We start from the raw sequence: 21,141 nt of genomic DNA, 5'->3' as shown, positions 1-21,141 counted from the left end.
ACCAGCGGGACACACCAATGCCCAGACTGCGTCTCACTCATCGGGCAGACGTCTGTTTCCACCTTAATAGAAAAAATTGTCTAATGTGTAGGTAACTTCACAAGATAGACAATTAAACTATCAAAAGTCTGGATGAGTGAGATTTAATAAATTTTATTACAGATAGGACTTTCACAAGGAGAACGTCACATTCAATCTTAGGATGTTCTGAAGATCCATGACAATGGCAAGTAGTTATCTTCCTCTAAGTTGTTTACGATGGAGAGAGTGACCAGAGGAGACGTCTCCTTCCCTTGGACCTGGTGAGAGAAGGTGACATGTCGGAATCAGAGAGTCAAGAGATCACGATCACAATACTAAGCTATTTCTTTTGGATCCAATTTTATTGGGATATGACCTAAATACGGCAGACCTCCTGGCCTGGATCATATCTTCTCTTGCTTGTCCAGTGGTCGTGGAGAAGAAGCTACGTGAGGGCCGAGAAGAGATGAGGTGCTTAGATGAGTTCAGCATGCAATGGGGGATCATTTCCTGTTGTGAGGTCAAAGGAGACTCAGAGGACTTTTTCCACAAGTACCAAACGAACGAGACACTCAAGAAAAACCCTGTATCCAATTTGCTGCTGTCCTGCTGGCTTCTTCATACGGCAACTTTGGTACTAAAACTACAGGCAAAAGAAATGTTTGGCCACCAACAGTCAAACTACAGCAACAGAATAATCTCTCTGTCATCTCCATGAACACAGCTCATCTTATTCTTAGCATCACTCCATAGGTCTCTAGACATTAAACTGGACAGAACTACAGACTGTGAGCTTCCTGTATCTAAGAGGGCTATTTCATGATGGCCATTTACAAGTACTGGTGCTGTTTGTGACATGAGCATGAGCAGAAACTGGGTGAGGGGGCCTAGGAACTGAACAACTGAACAAAAAAAGTGAACAATTTTATATTGGAAACTGGCCAACTGCTCCACCCACCTAGCCAGCTGCCCCTCCAGGCCCTGGAAGTTATGTAGCCACCTCAGAGAACTGTGGTCTGTGCGCAATACAAACTCCTTCCCCAACAAGTAGTGCTTAAAATATTTTGTACAAATTACCATACTTACCTGGAGAGGTCAGTCACTGTAATATGAAGCTAATGTTAGCATCTACATTAGCAACCAGCTTAGAGCCACAGCTGCATAAACGCTTGTTACAGCTTTGTACTAAAATAATGTTAACTCATCAGATTGGCTCTACTCCACTGTTCAGAACAATGAGACATTTCCTGAACAGTTTCCGTAAACGGCTGACTTTGCCATGATGACGTTAAACTGGGACCAAACCCGCTGTAAACACCGTGATGACGTTAAATTGGGACCAAACCCGCTGTAAACACCGTGATGACGTTAAATTGTGACCAAACCCACTGTAAACACCGTGATGACGTTAAAGTGGTATCAAACCTGCTGTAAACACCGTGATGACGTTAAAGTGGGATCAAACCTGCTGTAAACACCGTGATGACGTTAAAGTGGGATCAAACCCGCTGTAAACACCGTGATGACGTTAAAGTGGTATCAAACCCGCTGTAAACACCGTGATGACGTTAAATTGGGACCAAACCCCCTGTAAATACCGTGATGACGTTAAACTGGGACCAAACCCGCTGTAAACACCGTGATGACGTTAAACTGGGACCAAACCCGCTGTAAATACCGTGATGACGTTAAACTGGGACCAAACCCACTGTAAACACCGTGATGACGTTAAACTGGGATCAAACCCGCTGTAAACACCGTGATGACGTTAAACTGGGATCAAACCCGCTGTAAACACCGTGATGACGTTAAACTGGGATCAAACCCGCTGTAAACACCGTGATGACGTTAAATTGGGACCAAACCCGCTGTAAACACTGTGATGACGTTAAACTGCGACCAAACCCGCTGTAAACACCGTGATGACGTTAAGCTGGGATCAAACCTGCTGTAAACACCGTGATGACGTTAAAGTGGGATCAAACCTGCTGTAAACACCGTGATGACGTTAAAGTGGGATCAAACCTGCTGTAAACACCGTGATGACGTTAAAGTGGTATCAAACCCGCTGTAAACACCGTGATGACGTTAAATTGGGACCAAACCCGCTGTAAACACCGTGATGACGTTAAATTGGGACCAAACCCGCTGTAAACACCGTGATGACGTTAAACTGGGATCAAACCCGCTGTAAACACCGTGATGACGTTAAATTGGGACCAAACCCGCTGTAAACGCCGTGATGACGTTAAGCTGGGATCAAACCCGCTGTAAACAACATGATGACGTTAAACTGGGACCAAACCCGCTGTAAACAACATGATGACGTTAAAGTGGGACCAAACCCGCTGTAAACACAGTGATGACGTTAAATTGGGACCAAACCCGCTGTAAACACCGTGATGACGTTAAACTGGGATCAAACCCGCTGTAAACAACATGATGACGTTAAATTGGGACCAAACCCGCTGTAAACACAGTGATGACGTTAAATTGGGACCAAACCCGCTGTAAACACCATGATGACGTTAACCTGGGACCAAACCCGCTGTAAACAACATGATGACGTTAAATTGGGACCAAACCCGCTGTAAACACCGTGATGACGTTAAACTGGGATCAAACCCGCTGTAAACAACATGATGACGTTAAACTGGGACCAAACCCGCTGTAAACACCATGATGACGTTAACCTGGGACCAAACCCGCTGTAAACACCGTGATGACGTTAAGCTGGGATCAAACCTGCTGTAAACACCGTGATGACGTTAAACTGGGACCAAACCCGCTGTAAACAACGCGGTTTTATTGTGTCTGTTTATTAGAAAAATCCAGCCATTGCTGATTTGGGAATGTAAGTATTATTTATTGGACCAGCAAATACTGGATCTAATTTACTTGAAATATAGAGTTTTTTCCAGTTTATAAAAAGTTTAGAATTAATACCCTCTGTACTCATCTCAGTTATTTTAAGCTCCTTAAATAAATATTGATATTTTTCTGATGCACTAGTGCAACTGTGGACCTGTTGAGTTACTGTCCTGCAGATTTTACTAGTTCACCTGTTCCAAGACTCTTGAGTCTAATTTTTAATGGGTCATTAGAGACTTGTGCAGAACTTAAAAACAAGCTATCATGTGATGTGAATCAGGTGTGTTGCTCCTGGAAAATGTCTAAAACTAGCAGGACATTTGGTGCGTCATAGTGGCCCTCCTCTCTACGTTTCAGAAGAACATATTTACTAATCTGAAGAAATTTCATCTCCAGATTTAGCAAATTACCAAAGACATCAATATCATCTATGATATCGTTATAGAGATATTTCAGAAAAATATCACGATGCCATTTTTGGCTGATATTGCCCATCCCTAATTTGGAGTTTGTCAGCATCTATTTTCAGACATGAGATGAATCTGAATGTTTCAGAGTTTCATCTTGACAGCCTTCTAGTCGCTCAGGTTGTTTGTAATCCATCCAGTATGACTGAGAAACCAAACCGGACAGTTTCTGAACAGTATAATGACCTAAAACATTTAATTGAAAGCGCACCAAACAAGCAGAATTATCCTGAATAACGTACTTGTATGCATAAAGTCCAAGAATTCTAGTTTTATAGGAACATCCATGACATTATTATGTGTTCCTACAGCTACAGGAATCAAAATATCTGATCTGGAAAGTCTCAGAATGCTCAAAATAACAATAAAATATAAAAAAGGGGACTGATGCGGACCAGTTCTCCAGATCAGGACCAGGTCTCCATCTGCAGTCGACCTGTCTTCTCCATGGCCGTCAGCATCTCCTCAGCTTCCTCAGCAGAAACGCCTCCTTCCTGCTGGAATACTTCTTTTACAGCATCACACACACTGGCCGGCATCTCTTTGGCATTTCTGCAGAGGAACATGACAACGGGTTAATGAAAGACATCACCATCATTCTGCAGAAGAACACAAGCTGATGAAGAAAAAAAAGTTACACCTGACAGTGAATAAATAACTGTAGGAACATGATGATGTGACTGATCACCTGCTGCTAACTCCACCTGTTTACAAAAAACGTTCAGAGTGGCCACACCTTGTAAAACCACATCGTACCGCTCAGTAAAACTTTCAGTCATATTTAAACCACTCAAAGATAACATGGGTACAATGAACCTGCTTCATCTCGTGTGTTCACATATTCAGAAATTTAAAATTGAATCACTGAGATCCTGGAAGTGGTCCAGGATGATGTGAAAATGAGTATATAAACACCAGGATGTGATAAGGTAACTAACCCAGCGATGTAAACACAGGCCATTCTATTTATTATTAGGTCCCAGATCAGAGCAGCCTTCTCCTTCACACGGTGCTGAACGTATATCTTCTCCTCCTGAAAAGACACCATCAGATTTCACACGGCTGTGGTCATCATATCTAAGATAAGTCCCAAAAAGTGGAGCCAGTCAGGATTACCACCGGTTCTCACCTGGTCCCGAGAAAAAGCACTGAAGAGGAGCAGCTGTTCAGCCTTCATCATGAGCTCCCACTCTGTCCTGAAGTAGAAGTCTTTGGACTCAGAACGGCAGCCAAAGAACAGGACGTTGGCTAAAGAGGAACAGGTGAGGAAAAGGTGAGGTGGTGGTGGAGGGAGAAAACTCAGTGAGAGAACAGAGATGAAGACCTCACCAGTTTTTCCCTCAGCAATTCTCTCTTGTAAAGCTGACCTGAAGGGTGCCACTCCGGTTCCGGGTCCAACCATGATCACCGGGGTTTCCTTCTTGATAGGGAACCTCAGACTTCCCTTCTTCAACCACAGAGGAACATACACCTCCTCTACAACATAATGGAATAATGTTTTAAGGATGTTCTAAGCAACGTGGTAGAGATTAAACAAGACGAGAAGAAACTGTCGCTGAGGTAAAATCGGATCAGATTTAAGGTTATTAGATTTCATAAAAACCTTGTGAGGGGTCCAAAGAAGCTAACCAATTGGAGCAGAGTCCTCTTCTGGGTTTGTACAACTTGGTTTTGTATCTCACCACCGCTACCAGGATCTGAATCCTGTTTGGGTGAGCCTATGGAGACAAGCTTTCTTGATCATCTTTCTCATACATAGTTTTCTTCCACACCAGATATTCAAATTATATCACATACTTACCACAGGAAAAATAAAGGATTTTTCATTTCATTTATAGTCATAATAAAGAAAGAGTTACCTTAAGAGAGGAGGCAATAGAGAATGAACGAGGCTGGATTTCTGGGAAAAGATCCAGGAGGTAGTCCACTCTGAGTTCTGCTGCAGTGTGAGGGAAATCTGCTAAAACCTGCAGAAAAACCACACATGAAGCAAACAGGACAACGACGCAGGAATTTAGTATACATTTATGTATGTGTATATACACACACACAGGTCTGGATGAATACTTGATTCTGACTAGCTTTAGGGTGTCCGTTTAAAAAGTGTTATAGGACACCTATAAAAAAAAAGTTTTGGTCAAATAGCATCATTGTTATAAATTATTCTGCTGACTAAACGTTAATTGGTAAATATAATTAAAAAAGGTGAAAAAAATACAATGATCTGCTGAAAGAGAAGCGTTGTTCGTCACCTCTAACGCAGTGCGTCTGGGTCGGTTGCAGTAGCTGTGCAGCTCGTCCTGGCCTGTTGCTGAGCTGAACTCGGCCAACTTCTCCCGCTCCAGCTCATTGCTGGAAAAGGTGGAGAGCAGCTCAAAGAAGGAGCGGCGAGGCACTGCAGCGATGTCCAGGTAGCTCTCCACTAGGTGGCGTACAGTGCAGGGCTGAGGGAGTCTAGCTGGAACTGAGGACAAATGTCATTTCATCAGGAAACAGGATGTAGCATCAGATAAAAATCAGACTCATTGACCACAAACTGAATGAGGAAAATGTTGAACAGAGTTTCCATGTTCTCTCCGTGTATGTGTGGATTTTCTCAAGTTACTCCAGCTTTCTTCCACCATCCAAAGACATGCATGTTAGGTTAACTGGCCACTAAATTAATGAATGGGCTTAATTAATTTTAGTGCTGGGCAATGATTAAAATTTTTAATTGCGATTAATCGCATGACATGCTGCGATTAGCATGGTTACACGCAAAATGTCTCTTTCCTTTAAAAGAAGGGCTACGGTTATATAAAGAAAATGCAGTAAATTTTGGTTTACTTACACGACATCAAGGGTCTCCAACCTGCAACTCTGGAGCTGCAAGTGTCTCTCTGGACCTTCCACAATGTCTCTAAATACGTGGCTAAAATATTTTTTTTAAATCTATCTTTCTTGTCATTAGGTTGGAAACCATGGACTTTTTTTTTTACTTTCTTTTACATCATTTTCCACAAATATCTACATTCCTTAGCAGAAAGTCTGTCTATCCTCTTTTTTTTAATAAAGGTTTTGTGTTTTTCTTTATTTTAAAACCTTAAAAATGGAAATAAAAATGTGGTTCTTCAAAAATAACAAACATCCTATGGTGGCTCTTCATTAAAAATATATATTAACTTGCCTTTTTGAAAAGTCTCGTAACATTTGCATCTCTAAAGGAGTTTTATTTAGCTGGCTGAAGGAAAAATGGCTCTTTGGATTGGAAAGGTTGCAGACCCCTGCACTAAACACATAAACAGGTTTAGCAGCAATTTTCAGATAAAATATTTCTTCATATATATTTATAAAATCAAATATTTATGAGAAAGAAGGATGAAATGTTCAGGATTTACTAACTAAAAGGTAAAAAGTCAGCAGGATGAATTTAAAGCTGTGAAGCTGCTTCCTTCTAAACACAGAAGGAACAATATGTGATGAATATCAGCATCAGGTGAACAGACAGAAAGCAGGATTAGAATCACACAGCTTCTAGATGGTGAGGAGAGAGAAATATTCACAATATGCACAATAACTTCCACCCGTGCACCTTCACTGCTTCATTATCGAAGTTTCTGGATATAATTTCTCTAAACTTTCATTCTTAGCTTGACTGTTTAGCTTCACCTCTGCACCTGCAGCCTCCGCTAATAGAAGTTAAGGGTTAACATCTCGTTTCCGGGTGTAGCGTCAGGTCTGTAGATGTAACTATAAACATGTGTGGTATCCACAGAAAGTCCAGAATCTCAGCTACCAGCTCAGTAAAACCATTTCTATCACCAACAAACACAGTTAAGACAACAAATTATTTAAAGAGCAGCTACACAAAGTTCGAAAAATATGTAAACACAAATTATGTCTCCCCGTGTCCACCCGACGGCATGAACACGAATAAACGGCTCCTCTACTGAAAGCTCACATCTCACAGATTCCACAGCTGGAAGTTTCATCTCGCTACGAACCAGAGGCAGAAGAAGGCACGAATTATGCTTCACGTTTGTAAAAGTCAGAAAGCATGTCTTACCTTTGCTGTCTTGCATAAATGAAAAAAAAAATAATAAAAAAGTTTCCCATCTAAAAATTACAATGTTCTGTCCATCTGCATGTATTTTGACAAAGAGAAATGTCGGTTCTTTTTTTCTTCTTCCTGTTCCAGACAGAAAACATCTCTTTACTTTAATAAACCCGCTCTCTCCCGACCACGTCAGACGCACCGCTGCAGCATGGAAGAGAGACATGGACGCCATGTTTCTGTAATCAAAGCCGGCGGCCAGCAAAATAAAAAATAAAAAATTAACACATGATTAAAAAAATTTACGGCGTTAATTAAGCGTTACATTAACGCGTGATTAACGCGTTAACGTGCCCAGCACTAATTATGTTATATACAGATCTTTATTACCTCTGCCAAGGTGGAGGTTAGTCTGTCTGTCTGTCAGCAACATAACTCAAAAAGTTAGACAGATTCTGTTTAAACTTTCAGATAAACTTTCGTTTCATTTTTTCAGATTTTGGGGGTGATCCGGATCACAGCCTGGATCCAGGAATTTTTTTTAACACTAGAACTGTCAAAATTCTAATACAACCTACATCCACCAGAGGGGGTCATTTACCAACATGCTAAAAAAAAGATTGTTGAAAGATAAGTATTTCACAGCCGAAATATTTATATAAACACTGGATTTATGACTAAAATATGTTACAAATAGTTATGGAAGGGTTGATAAAATTATTCAAATGAATGAGGAACACACACATGCAATGACAAACTCCTCACACTTCGCACACATGCTGTACATGTACTACGTGCTGGCATTTCATGCCTATTCTTGTGGTTTTGTCTTTGTTTTTGTCTAGTGTCCCGTATTTTATATGGTGATACTCAATGTAACTGTATGTTGATGCATTTTCCTCATTTAAATAAAAACACAACAAAGAACGCCCTTAAAATGATTTAAAGCTGCACTAATTAGTATTTTTTAATGAAATATAAAAAATTGTTACTCGGACTGAATAAAAAAAGGAAATTTTTAACCTGAATGTTGTTTTTAAGGACAAAAATATTAATAACAGATTAATGGAAAATTCAATTAAAACTGTTGCCAAAATTGAAGTTTGCCTTCTGGTAAAAAAGAAAAAAAACAAAAACACTGAATTAAGATAAGAAAATAAACAACGTGTTGTATGACAAAGAGAAATTGTGGTGGCTCTGGTTCTGACCTGAATTATCATTGACAGAAAAAAAAACTTCTGGGCTTTGTACCATCGGCTGTTGTCAACACAGGAACTGTGACTTTTAACAATAAACATAAATTAGAACTCTCCCTGAGCTGCCACCTTACCGCAGTGGAGGTGTCCTGATGATCCTAGGAGCTATGTTGTCGAGAGCTTTATGCCCCTGGTAGGGTCACCTAATAGACCCCTATAATGAGTTAAATCAATGGAGCCAGGTTTCCCTTGCCCAGACGTGGGTCACCGCGGCCCCCCCACTGGAGCCAGGCCTGGAGGTGGGGCACAGAGGCGAGCGCCTGTTGGCCAGGCCTTTGGCCCATGGGGCCCGGTCGAGCTTAGCTAGAAAGGGTGACATGGGCCCCCTCTCCAGTGGGGTCACCACCTGCAGGAGGGGCAATAGGGGGCTGCAAAAGCTAGCTCTAGGAACGTGAAACATCACCTCCCTGGCAGGGAAGGAGCCTGAGCTGGTGCAGGAGCTTGAGCTTGTGGGGGGACGGGTTGGGACTGTTGTTTGTTTATGCATGGAACAACAGTTCGAAGTACCCACCCTTTTAGGAGTCCTTGGACAGAGTGTTGGACAGCACTCCTTCCGGGGACTTTAATGCTCACTTGGGCAATGACAGTGACACCCGGAGGGCCAAGATTGGGAGGAATGGCCCCCCTGATCTGAATCCGAGTGGTGTTTTGTTGTTGGACTTCTGTGTTCGTCATGGATTGTCCATAACAAACACCTTGTTCAGGCATAAGAGTGTCCACATGTGCACTTGGCACCAGGACACTCTAGGCCACAGTTTGATGATCGACTTTGTAGTCATATCATCGGACTTGCGGCTGCATGTCTTGGACACTGGTGAAGAGAGGGCCGGAGCTGTCAACTGATCACCACCTGGTGGTGAGTTGGCTCAGATGGTGGGGGAGGATGCCGGCCTGGCAGACCCAAGCGTGTTGAGAGAGTCTGCTGGGAACTTCTGGCGGACTCCCCTGTCAGAATGAGTTTCAACTCCCATCTCCGGCAGAGCTTCAACCGGGTGAGGCAGGGGACAATGAGTCCGAGTGGGCTGTGTGGGAGCAGTGAGGGATGCCGTCAAGCTGAAGAAAGAGTCCTATAATGGGTATCAGCAAGCTAACCGTAATGTGGGTTCGGCGATCACTAAGGCAAAAACTCAGGCATGGGAGGAGTTTGAAGAGGCCACGGAGAATGACTTCCGGACAGCTTCGAGGAGATTCTGGTCCACTATCAGGTGGCTCAGGAAGGGGTAGCATTGTTCCATTAACACTGCATACAGAGCTGCATATGAGCTGTCCGGTCCTTGTACGACCGGTGTCAGAGCTTGGTCCGCATTGCCGGCAGTAAATCAGAGTCCTTTCCAGTGCGGGTTGGACTCCGCCAAGGCTGCCCTTTGTCACCGATTCTGTTCATAACTTTTATGGACAGAATTTCTAGGCACAGCTGTGGTGTTGAGGGATCCAGTTCGGTGGCCTCAGGACTGGGTCTCTGCTCTTTGCGGATGACGTGGTTCTGTTGGCTTCATCGGGCCGTGATCTTCAGCTCTCACTGGAGCGATTCACAGCTGAGTATGAAGCGGCTGGGATGAGAATCAGCACCTCCAAATCCGAGACCATGGTCCTCAGCCGGAAAAGGGTGGAGTGCTTTCTCCAGGTCGGGAATGAGGTCCTGCTCCAAGTGGAGGAGTTCACGTATCTCGGGGTCTTGTTCAGAAGTGAGGGAAGGATGGAGCGGGAGATGGACAGGCGGATCGGTGCGGCGTCTGCAGTGATGCGGACTCTGCATCGGTCTGTCGTGGTGAGAAAGGAGCTGAGCCAAAAGGCAAAGCTCTCAGTTTACCAGTCGATCTACGTTTCTACCCTCACCTATGGTCACGAGCTGTGGGTAGTGACACGAATACAAGTGTCCAAATGAGTTTTCTCCGCAGGGTGGCCGGGCTCTCCCTTATAGATAGGGTGAGAAGCTCGGTGATCTGGGAGGGGCTCAGAATAGAGTCGCTGCTCCTCCACATGGAGAGCAGCCAGATGAGCGTTACATACTAGCGTTATAAACTAAGGGTTACAGTTGTGAAGATCAACCTGAATAGAGATATGATCCCAAGTGTCTGTTTCTACCTGCAGAGTTGTTTTTGGGCCTCAGAGTGAAGGTGGACTCTGGATCCAGCCTCAGCAGCTGGCAGAAGTCATGAACGTCCTCTGGAGCATTACGAGGACGAATCATCACCACATCTCCAGCAGCAAACCTGCTCAACAATATCAGTTACAGAAATGAGTCCACCATCAGATTATATCAAATCTGATAGAGATTAAGATTACTGACTTGATACTGGACCCAGTGATGTCTAACTCAATGTGTCTGACATCCTGGAAGTGGGATGGCTCCGTAACTCTCCTGTTGGACACCATACTGGCAACAAAAGGACGGAGCTCGCAGGGGACGCTTTGATCCATGTTGATGCTGAGGCGATCATCTGTTTTTTCTCTTTTACCATCCAGGAAATGGAAACTGTATGTTGGAGGAAGTCTGCCACATCAAAGGACAAAGACATCAGGAATATATGATGACACAAGCTGTTGAACACCGCAACCAACCACAGATGTTAAATCGGGTCAATACTAACGGTTCATCTTCCCGAAGCGGGACCACACTGGACAAAGACGGGAACAGAGACAACACCTTTTCCCAGAATGAGGTGAGCCATGGATCAATCACAGCATCCTGCCTGATTAAAACATACACAAGTTACTTCAACATTGAGTGAAGGACAATGGAAACTTGCTCTAAGTCTAGAATTCTGCTCTGGTTCAGGTGAAAATTATTCTTTTGGTAACTGCCTATACGAAGTTGTTTTATTTTTGTTCATTATATCCAGTTGGCTGTAAATTTATACTAAAATATAATAAATATCTTTATTTTTCTTTTTTTTTTAAACAATACATCAACTATGTTTTGGTTAATACGTATTTCTGTACTTGTTTAATGAAGATCACATATATGTGCTTTTATTGTGAAGCGGCGGAAGTCTGGTTGCTTTTATTGTGAAGTCATATTTTATTGTGAGGGACGGTAGTTTCATAATTGTGTCGTGGTGAACATGGAGGTAGTGAATTAAGTTAACATTCCTCTTTAGAAACGAGTACTTTATGTGTAACACGATGTTTGGGTCATGATGAAAATGTTGTTGGTCTTTATTTTAATGTTTAAACTTACATTAAAATGAAAATAGATCTTCAATCAGGATATCTATTTAAAAATAAAATGAAAGGTGACTGTAATGGTTCAGGTGCTGGTGTTACCCTAGGTCATGCTGATCATCTGCCAGCCCTACAGGTGTTAGCATGCTGGCACCCAGTTGAAGGAGACGCTTATGAAGCTTCTTTGCCACGAAATTGAACCTATAAAACAGAGACAGTGATGTTTGTAGAAAAGTTTAACCTGACTTATGGTGAATGTGTGCCGTTTAAGTGAAAAAGAGGACAAACTTTGGGTAGGAAGAGTCCCCCAGGCCCAGAACTGCACAATCAAGTTGGCTCAAACTGCCCATGGGTAAAGACTTCTTAAAGAGAAATCTCCAGAAATTCTTTGGAAAAAGCAAACATGAACAGAAACATGCATTTATTAATGTTTTCATCCAAGCACACTGAAAACCAGAAACTTTCATCCACTGTATATAAAAGACAAACCTTTTTCATCTCACCGTCAGAAGTTCAGACAGACTAAACGTCACCTGTTTTAGCTCAGTTAGGATTTCCTAAAATATTTCTATTAGCTAAACGCCACAATATTAATTAGATAGAGAAAGAATATTTCAGATTTTTTTATCACTTTCTTTAGAATCATAAGTTTCCATACATGTTCTTTGTATTTGTATTGGTCACACGTTTTGAGTTTCCTTCCACAACCCTGAACAAGAACTGACTGGAAGTGATCATCAGGTCTGCTTTAATTAAAACTGCCTTTTATTCTCCTTCCAGGATGACTTATGCACATCCATCTCCTCCCTATGTCCACTTCTTCTTTATATCCCTCCTTCTCTTCAGAACCTAAACTCTGGGAGGTCACCATCACAACGCCGCTCCTTCGAGCAGGATGATATTTTAAACTGCCAAACAAAACTGGTCTAAACTCACATCCTTCACCTAAATACATTTAGTTCTATCTTTTAACTGATCTTTCCATCCTGAAATGCGCTTATCCCACAGTGCATCAGCCAGGTTTTCGTCTTCCACTGCAGTTTGTGAGGATTAAACCATCTGAAGGATGACTAAATGTAATGAGGGCCTGCTCGTTATCAGTCACCTTGTTAGGGCTGACCGATGTTTATTAACATAACAGGTCAGAAACTCTAATCTCTGCCTCCTCATACTTGTTTTGTTTGTTGTCTTACCTTCATATTGTCAGGAGGGTCTCCTTGTCCAGTGGTGGCGCACACAAAGACAACCAGAGACTCTGAGATCAGCCGGGCCTGTTAAGTGGAAGTAAATACCCAGATCAGTGCATCATTATGTCTTCATGTGATTCACAGGTAGCTGTATCCACTTGGCATAGAACCAGAAAATAAGTTCTGTTGTGGCGTATTTGGACAAATGAATTACTCAGGCACAGAGACCACAGCGAAAGGAGATGGTGTTTAAAATGTGAGCAGGCTCACCAGCTCAGTGTTAGTTGGACCACTGATCTACTAAGTTTTATGGAACAGTCAGACCAAGAAATAAACTGTCAGGCCAAAAAGCACAAAGGCTCACCAGGAAAGTGTCCAGTATGCGTCCCTGCTCCCATAAAAGTAAAAATCTGTCAATTGCTTCTGTCTCCTCTGACTAGAGACCCAGACAACAGAAGTCATGCATGTCCGTTGTATTGTCTGCATCATAAATCATTCAGACATCTCTCCCTACGGCATCCAAGTAGACTTATTAGTTTTATTAGTCCCTATTAAATGTGAAGAAACATGGCAGGACTTCTACATGTTACTGTAGGAAATATAATTTGTTTTTAGTTTTGCTTAAGGGAGAAGACATCTAATAAATAAGAAAAACATGATGCGGCACACCTACCTGGTAGCAAGTTAAAATCTCATGACCGGTCCAACATTCCTGTTTGTTTGGTGTTAGAAAGCAGGAAAAGATCTCTGGTATGGTTTATACTAACCATATCGTAGCGGTCCAGAGGCAGAACCCGAACATTCAGGTGTCTTCTCTGCGCCTGCCGGCCAATCCTCTGGGCAGTGTCCTGGGCCGTACCGGTCTGGCTTCCATATAGGATGAGAAGAGCCGGATCTGACATTATGACTGTAAAAAGACAACAAAAAAACATAAAACATCATTTCAGAAAAACATTTTGGATGATTGGTGGTCAAGAAACATATAAAGGGAGATAACCCACACACAAGTGAAAACGTCAGCCAAAGACCTGCATCTACTAAGAAACCACTTGATCTGAATTTTCCTTACGTGTCACTGAAGAGAGTAGATGTTTGCATTTTTCCAGTATCCAACAAGTCATGTAGCATACGACACGTCATTTACAAGGAAAAAAACAAAATTTCTGTCCCATTTTCACAGATTTTAAATAACAGCTATTTACTGAACGTTATATACCCGGCAGGTAATGGAAATGTCACATAATGACGCTGAAATTAGCTTCTGATTTGCATCTTCCGATTCGCCATATGTGTAAATGTTGATTCAACTAATTGTTTAGCAACCTAGACAACATTAGACCAAGTCCTCATAAAAACTACAACACATAGACCCTTCAAACCCGTACTGAAATGTCCTACACAACATTTAGATTCACTAAACATAGAATAAGTTTCATGAATTAGAAACTATTTGTAAAAATGCAAATTAGGCTAATTTTATGACATTTTTGGCATGAAGATCACATTTGGCCAGATCTTTTGAAAAAACTTAAGACTCTTCAAACCTGGACTGAAATGTCCTTCAGAACATTTAGAATAATTAAAACAATTTCTGATTTGTGAAACCTTCATCCTATTAGTGAAAACAGAATGCCGTTTGTGACATGTGGACTACATTAGACCAGGTCCTCTTTATTCTATTTGTGAAAATAAAATAAAAAGCCTGTAGTATCGCTTGTACTACAAAAGACAGAAATAATTCAGATGGCTTAAGTCTTTTGTTTTAAGTTTTTCTAAAAGCACAAAATTTGAACAAAATATCTAAAACTTTTTTTTTTCTTTTTTTTTGGTTTGTTTATAGAAAATCTAAAAAACTTTATTTTTTAAACTAAGGCCATCATTTTAACCCCCTATATTATATTATATTATATTATATTATATTATATTATATTATATTATATATTTATATTTATATTCAGATGACAATTCAGATTCCTTATTCTACACAGGATGAAGTATTTTCATAGGAGATGTTTCGTGACCGGAAACTTTTCACCCCACTTCAGTAATTCTTTCGTTTGAATACATGTGCATCTATAAATTGGATGCTCTCAGTTGTTTTACTTATACTACGTGTTGTTGCCCTTTAAATTTCATGAAAGGGATTACCTGTAGTTGCCCTATAGGCAAAAGAAATTATCCTGTTAAGTCCAAGTAACATTAACATAGACACAAGCAAAAGACGTACACGACATCCCTAATATAGATATATACACAGGGTTTCTGCTACATAGTGATTGTGGAGCACCGCTATGCCTTCAGAATGACACTGAGATTATGGCAGGAGAGAACCAGGGAAGCTGTGGCTGGAAACCTGGCCTAATTAAATATCACTAATATCAATATTCATCTTCATGTAAATGATCACACAGATAAATTGTCACATAATTATACAGACAACTCAATTTCATCAGGTAAATCCTATTTCACTCCTATAGTACTCTTTAAATAACCAGTAAAGTACACATTAACTTTTGTACCCGCACTATAATATATAAAAGAGTTTAATTTTAAACAATGTTCAATTATTTAAGTGTAAAAGTGATTGGGGAAGCAGTAAGCGCTCGTGCTAGTAACAATTTCCACACACCATTTAAGTCAATAGGCGTTAGCCTTAGCATGCTAGGGCTAGCATTAGCATGCTACAAACCAGTTCCCGGTTTGCAGTTGCAGATACCATCCACGACAGATGCGTCCACAAGTAAGAGGAATAACAGAAAATCAACGTCAGCAAAAATAAAACCGAGTTAGAAAGCGGTTGAACGCATACCTGTATGGATGTTATGCTCGAGCCGGTCTGCTCGATCACGTGAAGAGCATGTGACACGGAAGTGTTGCGAACATTGTTTTTCATTGGTTCAGCCAGAGCCGTCGATAAAGTTTTTTTTCTATTTTTTGTGCAGCAAAAATGTGCTTTTTTTTTTTTTTTTTTTTGGTTTTTGTACATGACTTAAACATGAATAATAAAGTGTGTCAATGACATTTTTGAAGTATTTTGACTTTTTGTTGCCTCTTAAGCACATAAATAACCAGTGTCAGTTTGACTTGGAGGAAAAAAGTTGGAGGAATTAAATTTCTTTTGAAATGTGATTTTGATCCCCTGAAACTGCCTTTTAAACTTTCAGAATATCATGTACGAGTATTATTATATTGGAAAATGTTATACAAACACAACTTCACCCCACATAATATGATCATTTGGAACAACAAATTCATTCTACACAAGAAGAAAACCTTATACTATAGAGACATGGGAGGAAAAGAGAGTCTGGAGTTTTACTCATTTATTGGACTTGAATGGTGACATTTTAGATTACTTAAGCTTCAAAAACAAATTTAAAGTTCAATGTCCACGCAAACAATACTTGTCAGTAATCAAAGCAATTCCTGTGGTAATGTTAAATTTGGTTGAAGGGATGTTACTCTAATGTAACACCAATTCCCCCTGCTCTATATATTGATGAATATAACTTTTTGGATTATTAATGTAACAACAAAATTTTAAGACAACAAATGAACAAGCAGGTTTTTTTTTTTTTTTTAGAAAACTTTATTATCCCCTTGAGGGGCAATTTGTTGTGCAGCCAGCAATGACAATGAAAATGACGCCACATTCAATTTAAAAATAAAACAAGCAAACAAAACTGTTAAAAATACACTTCATTTAGAACTTTCCCAGAGATGGATATAACTAAAGTAAGAACCAGATTTTTCTCTTTTCCTTTACTACCACAGATGAAAGAAGTACATTTTAAAACATTAAATGATATTTACCCATGTGGAGAATTTTTAAGGATAAGGTTTAATGGGAACAGCAATGTATGTAACTTTTGTCAGAATGACATAGAAACTCAGGAACATCTATTCTACAGTTGCAATGTGGTTAAATCCCTTTGGGATAAAATTTCTGGATGGTTATCTGTTAAGTTTGTGATACCTGCATTTGCTTATAAGGATGTTCTATTTGGGATTATTCATCCAAACAAAAACACTGAATTTCTGTGCACTAATATTTTAATTATTGGAAAATATTACATACACAAAAGTAGGTTTTTCAAGGTTTCTCCAGACTTTGTGGCTTTTAAAAATGACTTAAAGATCTTTTATACATCAGTTAAAACCCTGAAAAATGAAAAAGCATTAAGACTCTCCAAGTTATTAGAAACAGTAATAAGTTAAGCCCATATTTTATGATATTGAATTGTTATTCAATGTTTCTTATGCCTATTTGTAACTTTAAAAAAGTTTAATAAAAAAAAAACTAAAAAAAAAACTTGAAGGCTACACCTTCCGTGAACGTCGCCTGGTTCCTGGACGGTTTGCTGCGCGACGCTTGGCGAACGTTGTTCGCGGAAAGTTCGCCTAACGTTCGCTAAAGGTCGCAGTTGTAACCTTCGGACAACTTTCCCTGATACCTCATTTCCCTTACCCGCCATCCTCTTCTCCGCGGACCACAGCAGCTCCTGCTCCCGGCGAAAACTCACTTATCTGTGGCAGGATCACATTTCCAGGCTAATTGTAATACTATCATGATACAAGTTTTCCCCATGTGTATTTAGAAACATACCGGAAAATAGATGTTTTCAGCCACGTGGTTGCCATTTGAACTAATTAACACATCCCTAGGGTTATACAGGGAATTTTACAAACTCAAGTATCAGTTTCTGAGAAGGTGATGAAGCCACGCCCCCTGACGCCCCCTATGACGCATTAAAGCATACATTAAAGCAAAACACGCCCATTTTTGCATCACAAGTTGACCAATACAATATAAATAGAACATAAAGTCTGCACTGGCAATTTAAATAAGGATACTGATTTACAAAGTATTTTCTTGGTTAAACTGAAAAAAAAGTTGCAGAAATGGCATGGTTCTGAACTAACAATGGGGGGCCTGGAAAAAGAAAAGAAATGTTATAGAGAAACACTGGCAGGGGAAAACAAGAAGGTCTCTACTGAGATAGCTCAATTTGAAAAATTTTACCATCAAGGACAAGAAGAAAATGATAAGTTGAGGACAAGTGTTTCTAAAATGGAGATGGAGCTACAAGATCTTAATATAAAAAAGAATGAAGACAAAGAAAAGATAGCTTTTCTTGAGCAAAAGATTTCAAACTTACAGTCTGAAAAAAAGCATCTCATGTCTCAGGTAACTGTTTTATCGCAAAGTAAATCTCTTCTGCAAAAAGCAACTGAAGAAAATTTTGATTTGTTAGAGAGCCTTGAAATTCATAAAACCAATGAAAAGTTCTTGCTTATGGCAAATGATAATCTTGCTAATGAGCTTAATAAAGCAAGCCGTGATATATTCGAGATGGAAAGTGCGATGAAACATCAACAGTGTGAACGGAAATATGCAGCAGAAAGTATTTCAGGAAGAGATAAGCTTGTTACAAAACTAGAAGAGAAAATCGTTTCTTTGACAGAGACGATAGATGGGCTGAATTCAATCCAAAACAGCTTACAACAATCAGTTGAAGATTTAAAGAAACAACTTGAAGAAATGAAGAAAGAGATAGCATTATTCAAGAACCAGCGTGAAAGGGAAAAATACAAGACTCTGCAGGAAAATACTGAAACGCAGGAGGAGCCTTTAGATGGTGGTACATGTCAGATAAGATGGTGGCCTGGTGCCAAATGGATGTTAGCTCTGTCTGCAGCCGCTCTAATTGGCTATTGTTGTTATCAAGGAAAATAGACTCTGGACAACTTTTACATTCCTTCAGGACCGGAAACATTCTAATATCACACAACATGAATCGCAAACATCAAAGAGAAACGCGCACAATCTGTATGACAAGAACTTTTCCAACACACCCTCAGGCAGGTACAGTTCCTTAAGTCTAACTTAATTACCTCCTTTATCCTTCAAAGCTTCCTTCTCCGCATGCTCGTTGATTTGGCCAGTGAAGCCAAGTATCAACTAAAAACAACCTCTAAAGTCATTTTAATAAATGAATAAATGAGAAAAAATGGTCTCATCTGAAGAGAACTGAGTCAAAGGTTGGAAAATCTAATGAAATATTGAAATATTTTCAGTATTTTATAATTATAGATTATATATATAGATTATTGAAGATACAAGCCTATTACAAAGCAAGGTGTCCAAAATTAGAATGAAAGACGATTCTAGAATTTCAGTGTTCTAGAACTGACTGTAGCTTCTTTCCTGAGGTTAACATGCCTGTTACAGGGTATTTAAAACAAAAAACAAAAAACAAAACACACCCCCTCCCCGAACAAATAAATAAAATAACATAAATAAATAAATAAATAAAAATAAATAAATAAAATAACATAAATAAATAAATAAAGATAAATAAATAAAATAACATAAATAAATAAATAAAGATAAATAAATAAATAAAATAACATAAATAAATAAATAAAAATAAATAACATAAATAAATAAGTAAAGATAAATAAATAAAATAACATAAATAAATAAATAAAAAAAAATAAATAAATAAAATAACATAAATAAATAAATAAATAAATAAAGATAAATAAATAAATAAATAAATAAAAGCAAAAGGCAATGGTAATGGTACTCTCAGAAATGAGATAGGGTTCAATTCCCTGCAATGCCCTGCTGAATGCATAAAATACTGACAAGTATCCAATATTAAATCAAATAAAAAAATTATCAATTCAATCAAATTATTTCTTTATAAAGCGCTTTTCCTTCCAAAGGCAACACAAAGTGCTTAATTAGGACATAATTAAGGTTGTGATGAATAGAAGATAATAAAATAGTGCATTCGAGGAAACAAATAGCATTTTACTACCTTGATGTCTAAATAATTCAGTGAAAATCTTGTCAGAGAAAAAGCTTCATACCAGAATATTAACTCACCCTCTAGCTCCCTCTTCCACCCCTTTCCCCGTCTGCTAATGTTACCTCCACCTTCCATCTTTCAATTGCTGGCCTTTTCACTTAATCTGGTACTTTCTAAACTAATATTCTGCACAATAATTCCCAAAATATGATTTTCCCTATAGAATCTTCTCCTCATCCATTTTTTAAAATTATGGCCAACATTCTTCTTTCATTTCCAGCCGTTTCACACGCCCCTCAAAATGCTGTTTTTAAGACAAGGAAGTTTACAAACATCATTACTGAATAGAGATAAAATAAAAGACAAAAATACAAAGGCTTATTATGTTCTAAAACACTAGCAATAACTTTTCCAACCTAGGGACAACTAATATTAGCCGTGGTGTTTCGTTGATCACTGGAGCTGAGATTAGTGGCACCTTATAGTTATCTTTCTTTATTTTGGCAAACATGTTAAAACAGTGCTTTGTTTAGATGTGCTTAGAAGTGCTAACATGTGTATATTAACATATCTAATAATTCCCATGTTCACTGACTTTGAATACCATGTAAATGTGTTGAAATTTGGTTCAACCTGAGGACAAAAGACCCAAGTACGATCTGAACAACGTTGCAGATGGACTCCAGAGGGGTGAGGAGGGCACAGACCTATAAGGTTGACCAGCCAACTGTTCCACAAGCACATGGTTCAGCACACGAGAGCCAGCAAGTCAGGTCAAGACATAGCAGCATAGCATAATTTGAAATAAATCCATCATGAGAAATATTTTTACTCGTTTAACTAAAACCAAATTTCTTATGTATACAAACACCAGATTGTTTTAATTGTGCTATTTTTACAGGAGCATGCATGCAGCAGAGACTGCAGTAACTTACACTACCAACACTTTCTATGCATCCCTTCTTAGTAGAGGAATACATGTTTAAACGTTAATTATCGCTCTAAAACAGCAAGGAGGAATTCATGTGATTGGCTTGAAGGCATAATCAATGGACTGAATATATAGTGTCTTATCAAATGTACTTTAACAAGGTCAAGCCTCGTGTGGGCAGTATAACAAGTCTTTAGACAAACATTAACTGTATGTTCAAGATTATATGAGATTTGGATACAAGATTATGAAAAAAAACTAATTGTTTCTTGGGATAAAGTTAAATTGATGGAAAAAGTTGTTGAATGATTTTGCAAACATCAAGATAACTCATAAACTTGCAGGTGTTCACACTTATTTATTTTTTAAAGTTATGGAATTTTAGCCATTTT

The 21,141-nt window shown here is 39.4% G+C and overlaps 1 protein-coding gene across 4 annotated transcripts; it reads right to left on the bottom strand.

Annotated features, from left to right (window-relative positions):
- Nucleotides 1-139: 139 nt before the first annotated feature.
- ndor1 (NADPH dependent diflavin oxidoreductase 1) lies at nt 140-15,851 on the bottom strand. 4 transcript variants are annotated; one of them, XR_006008430.1, is made up of 16 exons: nt 13,768-13,907; nt 13,007-13,084; nt 12,102-12,199; nt 11,916-12,014; nt 11,240-11,341; nt 10,939-11,142; nt 10,734-10,861; nt 5,612-5,823; nt 5,219-5,326; nt 4,963-5,077; nt 4,689-4,835; nt 4,489-4,607; nt 4,298-4,392; nt 3,755-3,911; nt 413-531; nt 140-299 (listed from the first exon to the last, which is right to left on the bottom strand). XR_006008430.1 is itself a non-coding variant. In XM_041969516.1 (16 exons), the coding sequence occupies exons 2-15, from the start codon at nt 13,900-13,902 to the stop codon at nt 3,767-3,769; spliced, it is 1,785 nt and encodes a 594-aa protein (XP_041825450.1). In that variant the 5' UTR covers nt 13,903-13,907; nt 15,810-15,851; the 3' UTR covers nt 140-299; nt 3,755-3,766. The 4 variants fall into 4 exon arrangements, 3 of the variants coding, with proteins under 3 accessions (XP_041825450.1, XP_041825451.1, XP_041825448.1); XM_041969516.1 differs by lacking the exon at nt 413-531 and adding an exon at nt 15,810-15,851; XM_041969517.1 differs by lacking the exon at nt 413-531 and adding an exon at nt 15,690-15,782.
- Between the last annotated feature and the right edge of the window lie 5,290 nt (nt 15,852-21,141).

The sequence above is a fragment of the Melanotaenia boesemani genome, chromosome 19 (genome assembly GCF_017639745.1).
Source record: "Melanotaenia boesemani isolate fMelBoe1 chromosome 19, fMelBoe1.pri, whole genome shotgun sequence".
NCBI lineage: Eukaryota > Metazoa > Chordata > Actinopteri > Atheriniformes > Melanotaeniidae > Melanotaenia > Melanotaenia boesemani.
The sequence above is the reverse complement of the archived record's forward strand: the minus strand, read 5'-3'. Positions and strand labels throughout refer to the sequence as shown.

What these genes read in the sequence shown, in the direction of transcription:
- ndor1 (XM_041969516.1), bottom strand. Translation starts at nt 13,902, where the DNA reads ATGTCAGATCCGGCTCTTCTCATCCTATATGGAAGCCAGACCGGTACG. An exon ending in GGGGACTCTTCCTACCCAAA is followed by an intron (nt 12,015 to 12,101) that starts GTTTGTCCTCTT and finishes TCTGTTTTATAG; the next exon opens with GTTCAATTTCGTGGCAAAGA. An exon ending in GCCCAAAAACAACTCTGCAG is followed by an intron (nt 5,824 to 10,733) that starts GTAGAAACAGAC and finishes ATTTGTCCTCAG; the next exon opens with TTCCAGCTAGACTCCCTCAG.